The sequence below is a fragment of the Fulmarus glacialis genome, unplaced genomic scaffold (genome assembly GCF_000690835.1).
Source record: "Fulmarus glacialis isolate BGI_N327 unplaced genomic scaffold, ASM69083v1 scaffold1738, whole genome shotgun sequence".
NCBI classification, from domain to species: Eukaryota; Metazoa; Chordata; class Aves; order Procellariiformes; family Procellariidae; genus Fulmarus; species Fulmarus glacialis.
Window position 1 is genome coordinate 1 of NW_009229903.1, and position 10,375 is coordinate 10,375.

Genomic DNA, 10,375 nt, shown 5'->3' on the forward strand with positions numbered 1-10,375 from the left:
CCGGTGGCTGTTGCGGGGGGACAGCGTCTTGCAGGCCACCCCGGGAGGAGGTCTCGCTATTCGGGATGGGACATCTCCGTGCCCCTTATCAACGGGCCCGGTGCAAAGCTGGAGGGAGAGGCGAACCGGTGTTGCAAGCACTCGCCTGCTTTTGGGGATTTGGTGGAGTTTGTGAAGTTGCTGCTAGGATGTGTTTTCCAGCGAGAGCCGCAGCTGCTCCGAAAGTTGCTGGGGAAGGGGAGGCACTGTCTGGGCTTTCTTAGGTTGTTTTGCTCTTCTTGTTTTCCTTCCCTCCCGAGTGGAAGGGGGGCTTCTCGTCCTGTGTGCCATCTCTTAGCAAATGGCAAGCCAAAGGCTGGGCAGGCTGTGACCTTGGCTGGGGCGGAGAGGACCCCTCTTTCTAGGAGCTGTGAAGGGTGCTGGGGAAGAGGGAACTACTGCTCCGGGACTGCTGGAGGACAGTAGCCTTCCCGGGCCTGGAGCTGGGGGCTTAACTGGGGCTGGACTAACCTCTCTAACGGGGAGGGGTGGAAGTGCAAGGCGCATGCTTACTTTTTGCAAAGATCTCCAGAACCTAATTTTCCTGTCTTCTCCTGGGTGTCTTTTGTTTAGCTTTATGCGTTCAAGTTCGTAACTGTCTCAGAGAATTTATTCACAAGCTAATTTTATTCCAGCTTGCTGGAAAAGTTGCGTATTGCCACTGACAGATTCAGCTCCGGTGTGTTCCTCCCAGTAGTAGAGTCAGCCCAGTAGTTGCTTCACTTGCAGTAAGCAACGGGAACAAGAGAACGTGCCTCTCTGTCATTATCAGTTGCATGCCTTGCAGCCTGGGGTTTCGGAATAGCTCAGCACCATCTGTATGTAGACAAATGCCTCCTCCTGGGTGTAGCTGCACAGTCCAGGCTAGTCGCATGTATTCTGCGTGCCATGTGCACGCATGCAGATAGCTGAAGTATTTGCTGCAGGATTGGAAAAGGTTCTTTAGCAACTATTGCGAGCTGATAACTGTCAGAAGGGGGTGTTAGCAAAGTGAGTTGTCATATCTGTGGGCTTATATGATTTCATGACCTGTTTTCATCACCTTTTTCTTCTTCCCATTCCCCCTCCCTTTTTTCTTTTGCAGGGTGATCTTGAGTTCTTCTTAACTTGCTAGTGCTCAGCCTCCTCATGCCTCCGTCTCCTTTAGACGACAGGGTAGTAGTGGCACTTTCGAGGCCAGTGAGACCTCAGGATCTCAACCTTTGTTTAGACTCTAGCTATCTTGAATCTGCCTCTTCTGCTGGTGAGAGTCACTCCAGTCTGCTCGGCGCAGCTGTTGTGTCCCTAAAGACTGCTAATCTCACGTATATGCCCTCATCTAACGGCTCTGCACGCTCCCTGAGTTGTGGATGCAGCAGTGCCAGTTGCTGCACTGTGGCAACGTACGACAAGGACACTCAGGCCCAAACTCAAGCGAGCACCAGCAGCACCAACGCCGGAGCCTCCACCGCCTGCCCCGCCAACCAAATGGTCAACAGCAATGAGAACGCCGGCAGCTTGAGCCCGCTGGGCGGAGTGGGGAGCCCGGTCTCAGGCACCACCAAGCAACTCGCTAGCATCAAAATCATTTACCCCAACGATCTGGCAAAGAAGATGACCAAATGCAGCAAGAGCCACCAACAGAACCAAGGGCCTGTCATAATTGACTGCAGGCCGTTCATGGAGTATAATAAGAGCCACATTCAAGGGGCTGTCCACATTAACTGTTCCGACAAAATCAGCCGGAGAAGGCTCCAGCAGGGCAAGATCACTGTCTTGGACTTGATCTCCTGCCGGGAAGGCAAGGACTCCTTCAAGAGGATCTTTTCCAAAGAAATCATAGTTTATGATGAGAATACCAATGAGCCAAGCAGAGTAATGCCTTCCCAGCCACTCCACATAGTGCTGGAGTCACTCAAGCGAGAAGGCAAGGAACCCCTAGTCCTAAAAGGTAATCCTCCTCTTAGCCCACACGTAACCTCATGGTTTGCTTTGCAGTGTGCGTACTCTGGTGTCAGCCTTGCTGATGGTTGAACTTTGAAAGTGTCTGTTTATCTCTAGGAAGGCCTGCATGCTTCGAGTCACCGGTAGCAAAGCAAACGCCTTCTGTGGACAAATCGTGGAGCTGGTAGCGGGGAGATGCTTGCTTTTCTCTGTTGTCCTTGAGTAGCAAAGGGGGTGGGAACTGGAAGGAGGAGGAAACGTGCTTCCTGGTGTCTGTCCATGCAGACAAAGAATTTCCCCCAGTACTTGCTCTGAGTATTTATAGCCCAAGGGGCAGAGGTCCAGGAGGGTACACTTCTCTTTTAGCTCATCAGACTGACCTTTACTTAGCAGCCTTATTTTAGTCCGTATAAAACTGAACTCGTAAGTGCTGGAGATGGGCAGTGAGAGAGAAGAAGGGCGGAGGAAAGGTGAAGGAGGCCGCTTAGTCTGAGGCATTGCATCATAGACTAGTCAGCAAAACTTGAGGAGCAGTCAAGCCTTGCTTTGGTGGTATGGGGTCAGAATAATGGACAGAGGGAGATACTTCTGAAAGTATATGAAAAAAAGTGATCTAAAAGTGTTGTGTTTACATGTATGCATGCTTACATATGTATATGGTTTTCCTGTAAAGGCTCCTGTTTTAATGTGGTGTTTGGTCTATCTCTTAATGCTTTGGGGGAAACGAGCCCCACCAATTAAGGCAGCATCCAAGGGCACTTCCCCTTCTTTACTTGATTCTGTAGCTCCTATTTATAACAATGCTGCCCTCTAGATTGAATCTCCTTTCCCCTGGGTGTTTATGCCATTCAGAGGCATGGTTGGCAGAGACTGGCTGTGGCACTGAGAAACTATGGAAGGATTTGTTGCTTAGCTCATACTGTATGTGTTTAATTCACTTAATTTTTCTGTACAGTTTACTACTTCCAACCTACGCAATGTGGCAGGCTGATAGTTTATCCCCTTTCCCCTCTAAAGTTTCATAGCTTTATAGGAGCTAAGGGTCCTGCGAGATCCTCCTCTGTGGTGTATCTTGTGGAAGCTTAAAATTGCACTGAACTTTCTCCTTGCTCCCAGCAAGCATATGGTCATGCTGGGCTTGCTTTGACACTTGCTCCAGGTTCCCAGTATGCTTTTATTGAGTCTCTCAGGTCATGATGGTGCCCTTCATCTGTAAAAGTGGGAGAGGAGGTGCTTTGCAGAGTGAGCTGAAGTCCTGCATTTTTGGTGGTAGTCATTCTGTTGTACAGCCCTTGCAACTAGATGTATAGTTGTAGTCTGCAAGCCTTCCTATCCTTAGAAAAGTGGGTTGCTGAAGGTGTTTTTCCTCTGTGTTTCTCCGAAAACACTGAAGGTTCTGCAGACTTCAAACTGGCAGTTTTTCAGTACCTGAAGTAAGATCCTGGCTGAGATGGAGCCGCAGAGCCATAGTTGGGCAGCACTGAGCTGCTGGGCCCCGTGGGCAGGTTGTGGGCAGCCCCTTCTCCCACCTTCCAATGCTGGTTGCTGCCCCTGGGTGCTGTGCTGGATTTAACTGAGTGCTTGCGGGATTGCTTGGGCCATTTTTGGTTTTCAACCACTGAGAAATGTTAGCGTCTGCCTTGAAGACCTGCTTAGCAGAAATCCCCTCCCCAAACTTCTGCCAACAGATCTGGAGGTGTGCTAGAAGACAGAGAAAGCCCAAATCCTTTGCTTTTTGGATGTAGTGATCGGCTGGGCCAGAGCAGACCTCACCTGGGGAAGTGTGTAGCAAGGAGCTCCCCCCATAGCCTTAACTCCCCTCCCCTCCTTTGAAGCGGGGCTCAAACTGGGGTTGAATGGAGTCCAGCGTATGATAAAGCAGTGTTTAGGAAGGCTGTGGTTAAGTTTCCGAGCTGGAGGAGTGGTGCTGGAAGCACTCGTTATTTAGTTTCGCTGTCAGGTAGTCTTTTTTTTTTTTTTTCCATCTTGCTTCAGCAGCCCGAGAGCTGGTGCGTACACACCCCGGGGTTCAGGCGCCGAAATGAAACCGGGGGTAGCTGGGGAGCCCTCTTCGCCTCCGTTTGTTATTTCGAGCAATTTCTCCTGCTCGCTGCAATCCGGTCCTAATTTATTGCTGGCCCATCTGATCCCCTGTGTTGTGTTTGCAAACACTGGTTGCTAGCCTGGCTGTCCAAGTTTATGTCCCCCTGATCCGGTGCCACCTTCTCCATGTTTGGTGCTGCCTGTCAGCCCGCGGCCCCGTTGCCGTTTTCGTGGCGCGGTGTCGCGTTGTGGGGCAAATCTGATCGGCAAAGCTGAGGGTTGAGTTACAGCTTTGGCTTACAGCGTGCTGGGGTAGCAACGTGGCCCTGCCTGTATTTAGGTTTTAGGTGCCCGAGTCTTTTTAAGCAGCAGAGAAACTCTGTGCTGTTTCCAAAGGCCAGGCTGTGATCTATAGATAAATGTGTGTATGAGGCACCTTATTAGGCTCAAATTAAAAAGAGGTGGCCTGATTTATTTTTAATGTAGCAGACCAATATATAAACTAGCACTGTGACGAGAGCGTTGGGGTTTTATGTATGCTGTGGTATGGGAGGATCTTAAGACCTCTCTTCCTCCCTTCATATCCGTGCTTCTCTTTGCTGCTTCCTTTAACATGGAGCTTTTTCTTTGTCATAAATATAACATTTGTATAATTTTGATTTAAGCTCTTTGGAAGCAAAGATTTGCTTATTTCCTCGTTCACAAGGCACAACAGCACTCGAGACAGGCATAAACCCGCTATTTTTACAAAAAGAAAAAAGAATCGTGTACTTCACAGTGCTGCTACATGGGCTCTAACAACCTAAGCTGTCAGGGCTGAAGCTGCTACTCAGTTGGTTTGTATAAAAAAAATAAAAGTCATGTTTCCCACCCGCACCCACACACCTTCGTAGTAGACCATGGTATTGCATGCTTACTGAAATGTAAAGGCCTGTCTTTTTGTGGATTTTTTTTTTTTTTTTGCTTAGTATTGGGAAGGAGAGGAGGAAAAAACCAGTGATGTGAGCCCAGTGTCCCTTCTGCTTGCTAATGGCAAGCTGTTGCTAAATTTGGGGAGGGAGAGTATGGTGGTGCAGCCCTGGGCTGGCTCAGCAGCCCTGGCCCTCCGTGGCAGGGTTGTGCCCGTTTCTCTCCTGCAAACCTGACAGTGAGGCATCTCTGCCTTCCCTGAGCGCCTCAGCTCATAGCAAAAGTGGCCTGGAGTCTTGGGGGTTTGTGTGGTTGAGTTTGTGACTGGGACCTAAAAATAGGAAGTGGGAAATTCATTTGTATTCAGATTAAAAGTATTAATTTACCCAGAATGAAATGTTTAGGTTTGGAGTTGAGTGTCTCTTTTCCAAGTTAAATTAAATCTACAAATGAAACAAAAATGAAAAATTGAAGCGTCTGTGCCAACACATTTCAACAGCTTTTAACACAAGAGGAGTTGCCTTTGTCTCCCTGGCCGGTGTCTAGCGGTATTGTCTTCATCCTGCCCTTCCTCCTCTGCCTTCGAGCCCCAGCAGCGGGAGCCTTATGAACCCGCTGGAGTCTTGTGTTTACTTTTTAAAGGCTTCTGTGTTTGACTGCAGGAAAACACCAAATTCAGAAAGCAGAGGTGCAAAACGTAATTTGGCAAATAATCCTTTTTTTTTTTTTTTTTTTCCTTTTCCCTGTGTGCTGTAAACTGGTGGCTGGACTGTTGCAAGGGGGATGGGGAGGAACTGGCTGGTGGTGGTAACAACTGGTTGCTTCTCTGTTCTTGTTCCTGGTCTGAGGAGCTTATTTATGCTCTGGCTTTCAGTCTTCTCATTGCTCATCTAACAGGGAAATAAATGAAGTGACTTGCTCTCATTATAGTGGGGAGAATAAGACCTGCCAGCAAACCACTTCATGCTTTCTGCCATGGTCTAAGAATAGCTTCAGATGTCTTACCACACCGAAGTCGCTTATCAGCGAAGTTGAAACAACTACAGAGGGACTGACACACTTATAAAAGGAATAAGTACTTGGTTTATGTTGTCCCATGTTGGTGTAAAATACTATGATTGACTGCCTTTGGAATACTTGACCTGGTCATAATATGTTGCAAATACATTATTATTATTAATTATATAATTTAACAGTGCCAGTGTTACTTTAAACCCTAACTGGATTGCACTGCACAAGTGTATTTGAGAGTGAAACTTGACTCAATGGTCAACAAATCCAGCTGACCAACAAAACACATGCCTGGCACTTATTTCCACCAGAGATCTCCACTGAATAATTATTAGGTCATGGTTGTAATAGGGAAATGTGTATTTTTAAGTGTCAAGTAACGCATGTGAAGTGTCTAATGTGTTTAAAACTAAAGTGTGTTCCCTCTGTGCTGCAGAGGAAATCTGGCGCCATCAGTCACTGGGGAAAAAACTTCTGCTGGCTCTATTAGGGCTGAGATTTCTCCTTCAGTTTTCAGACTCTGGTTGCTGGAGCTTAAAAAAGTATCTCTTTCTCCACTGGAATAGATAATCTTGTTGGCCATAACACTTGAAAATTGGTTGTGTGTATCTATACCTTTTTGCATATAGATAAATTGGAGCAATAATATGGTTGGAGACCACAGTTTTCTGTATTTGAGGGGATGCTTCTGCAGAGGAGAGTGTACCTCTAAACTTTGCCTATTCAACAGTAATGGAAAGTTAGCATTTCCTCCCAGATGATGGCATCTGAGAGTTCAGAGTGCTGGCTTGCACAGTGCCTGTCGCATTTTAACTGTCCTTAGGGGGGAAGAGAGCAATGACACTGCCTTGGAAAGAGAGGGACAGGAAGGAGACTTTTTTTTTAGCTCTTCAATGTCTCATATCCTTGGAAATCAAACTAAAGAGTCAAGAAGCAAACTGTTACATTGGGGAAATATCTCTGATGCTTGTAAAGAAAAATCTGGGTCCAGCTCTGTTTAAACGGGGAGGACATCCCCTGCAGTGTTCCTGGTAGTTAGACGTTGGGTTATAATTAGCTGAATGCCCACGTGCTGCCCTTACCCTTATCCTGTTGGAGGTGAGACACTCTACTAGTAAAATCTTTATAGTTGCTTAGTGGTGTGTCTTCTGGCTTTTTGTTCTTAAGGTGAACACAGCCTTTTTGAGAGGCTCAGAGTGGAAGAGTAGCTGTATTTGAGGTTTGATAGCTGTATTTGAGGTTTGAGTGGTGTCTGGATGTTAACTAATACAGATAGACCTTTTTTTTTTTTTTTAGGACCTGTACATGGGTGGTTTCCCTTCCAAAGCAGCAGCCGATGTTTTTACTACGTTTAGGAGCACAAAAGTTTTTAGTGAGATTACCTTGACTTTACAATGCATTTGAAGTGGGGGATCAGCCACTTGTCTTTAGCGGCCTGGCCACTCTTTCTTTACTCTGTGAAAAGCCACATGAGAATTAGTTTTTTATTTATGCAAGCAACTCTGAAGTGAAGAAAAGCCATAAATAGGAGCAGCATGCACACAGTCTTAACATTTGTCTGTTTTGCATGTTTACCAGCCAACCAGGAAGGAAATATTTCTCAAATATTCAGCATGGCCTTGCAGGGCTATAGAAGTCATGCTGTTTAAAGAAATAGATTATGGTAATCTATGAAGATAACCTAATGCATTGTCCCTTTGCGCATAAGATAAGATTATGCGTGGATCCTTGGCCTTGTTGGGAAGTCTCTGGTGGGCCTGGGAGGTCGCTGATTACAGAAATCACAAGGCTGACCTGAATTATCCTGAACAGTTGTTTGCCTGGAGCTTTGTTTCTAGGTACTCACCTGAATCTGTCTTCAGTGGTTTTTAAACACCTCTGTACTGTAAAAGTTAAACTTTTTTTGAGGTTCTTGCTATCACAAAGGTGTTTGGTAAGCCAGGGCTTAAAGAAGAGTGGTGGATATCATAGATGTCACCTTTTCCCTCCTCCCCTAAGAGTCAGAGCTGGTAAAGAGTCCTGTTGAGAGGAGGCTGGATAAAGGGGCTCTCTTGAGCATTGCACTTGCTTCAGCTTCAGGTCTTTCAGGTGGCTGCCTTTAACCTGGTCTTGATAGGGTGAATGTTGATGGTTATGGTGGTAAAGCTCACACGTACACCAGTGCCTTTGGGTTTGGCCACCAGTCCTAGCTGTGCCTCTCAATGCACGTCGTGTGGAGGCAGAATGGGGGGCTGCTGTGGGCAGGAGGCATGAAGGGGCTCAGCAGGGTTATTTCTGCAGCTGGGAAGTCCCAGGGTGCTCATGGTTTCTGTGCAGGGTGGCCGATCGATGCTCTGCGCTCCAGTAGCTTCAGTAGTGGAGCTGCGGGGTTTTTTAATGCCTTGTGACTTTTTAGTACAGGAAACTCTTTGCTTCAATTAATGTCTATGATTAAGGCAACCTCGCATCTGGAAACATCTTGGCCCACTGGAGGTTGGTTTTGGTGTGTCCTCCCCTGCTCTGAAAGATGTTGGTTCGCCAGGAACACGTGTCCCTCCAGAAGGTGGTCTCAGACTTGGTTCTGGACCTGTACAGCAGCATTTTAGGGCCTGAAGGAGAGGATGAGGGAGATGAGAAGTGTGTCTCTTCTGTGTGGTGCAGAAAGGGGGTAATCGGGCTAGAGGGATAACTCTGTGCCTAGACAGCAGGGCAGTCTCGGGGCCAGGGGAGCTCTGGCCAAGGCCGTGCGGTGGTCGTTCTCCCGCTCTGTGACTAACACACACAACAGAGTTGCTGTGAGGCCTTGGACAAGTCATTTTAAACTGTCTGGGTTTTCTTTTCCTGTCCTCTGCACCGTTTGTAATGCTGAAATCATCTCTCATGTTGCCATCAGCATTAAGTGTGGCCGACCCAGGTTCATCCACCGTCACAGTGGTGCTCTGGAACAACGCAGCTGCCTGCTCCAGAAAGTTGGAGAGAGGCTTGCAAGGACCCCCTTCCCCTCCGCCCTTAAAAGTACAACTTTGCTAAAGTGATAAACCGTAGGCTCTGACTTGCTTCCAGGATGTTTTTGTTCTTTTAAAAATTCAAGGTTCATTTTCATGTCTTTCTCTGCTTGGGTGAGCATGTTACCTCCTTTCTAAAGGAAAGCTCCACTCCCAGTGAAGACACCAAGATCCAGAAGGGGCACAAGCTGATGATCTCCTGGCACTTGTTTTTAGTGGTGCCCCTAAGAGCATGTCGCAGGGGAGTGCGTGCAGAGAGACCTGAGACAGCAAGTCTGCGGGGAGCAACGGGGACCTTATAGGTCTGGGTGCCACCTAGTCCTTCTTGTCCTGAAGGAATGAGCCTCCGGTTGTTGCTGCTGCTTGGGGCAACGCTAGCCTTGTCTAGCTCAACTACACCCACAGCTCCCTTGGCTGGGGTCCAGCCAGCTCATGTGTCCCTGCACTGGGCTGTCCCCACCGGAGGGGTCTGGGGTTAGCGCAGTCAGGATGACTATAAATCTGTCATCGCCTTCTGCTGGGGGGACATGAATGCGCTCAGTGGGTGGGAGGGCTTGGGAGCCAGTGCTCCCACTAGGGTTAGATGCTGCTTTGTGCCTATGCATCACTCTGTTTCCAAGATAATGGCTTTGAAGGAGGAAATTGGGGAAAAAAAAATTTAAAAAACTGTAAGTGATGTGAACATGTTGGTTCCAATTGTTTTACTATGCTCTAGCTTTAGAAAGCCTACAGCGTGCCTGGGTTAATTCCCACTTGATTCGCTGCAACAGAGAAGAACTGCTTCTAATTAAAGGTAATAAAAAGAAGAACAAATGTTACTCCTTGTCCAAAGATGAATTATCATATATATATATTTTTTTTTTTACAATGGCTTAGAGATTTGGAAAAAAGAAGATAACTTGCAAGCTTCTGTCATATCAGGTGAATTCGTTGTCTCCAGTTTATTATGCCAAAGTGTGATATTAAGCTGTATGTAAGCAGTACACCAATAATGTTTTAAAGCAAAAACTGTTGTTAGAACAGTTGACCTGTACTGTGTTGGTGATGGGCTCTAATTCTTCTTGGTCTCTGCTAAGATAATGGGAGTCTGTCTGCTCAGTTCATGGAAACTAAGAATAAGCCTTTTGCTGCTGCTTAGAATTTGCAGGCATATTTTAGGTACAAAATCACTTAATGTGATTGTTTAACATGAGGTTAATCTTAGGTTCATAGGTGTTTGTGTTAGTCCTGTAAGGCAGCATGACATCTCTGTTGAGGGATAACACGGTGCTTATGCTTCTTGGCAAATGTTAGTGTTAATTCACCTGTGGAGACAGGGAGGCTTGTCTTGGTTTTGATCTGGCTGAAGAGATTCCTTGTTTGGTTGCTATTTAGCTCTGAATTCTGTAAATATGTCCTTTTTTTTTTTTCCTTCTTCCCTTGACTCTGGAGTATATGGATGCAAACTGGGTCAACTTTCTCTTTCC

General features: G+C 46.9%; 1 protein-coding gene across 1 annotated transcript in view; it reads left to right on the top strand.

Moving 5' to 3' along the window:
- Window positions 1–1,125: 1,125 nt before the first annotated feature.
- Window positions 1,126–10,375, top strand: part of DUSP10 (dual specificity phosphatase 10) — a 25,650-nt gene continuing 16,400 nt past the window's right edge. The window contains exon 1 of the mRNA XM_009583998.1: window positions 1,126–1,969. Coding sequence (XP_009582293.1) covers window positions 1,168–1,969 — 802 coding nt within the window. The 5' untranslated portion in view covers window positions 1,126–1,167. The remainder of the gene's footprint in view (window positions 1,970–10,375) is intronic.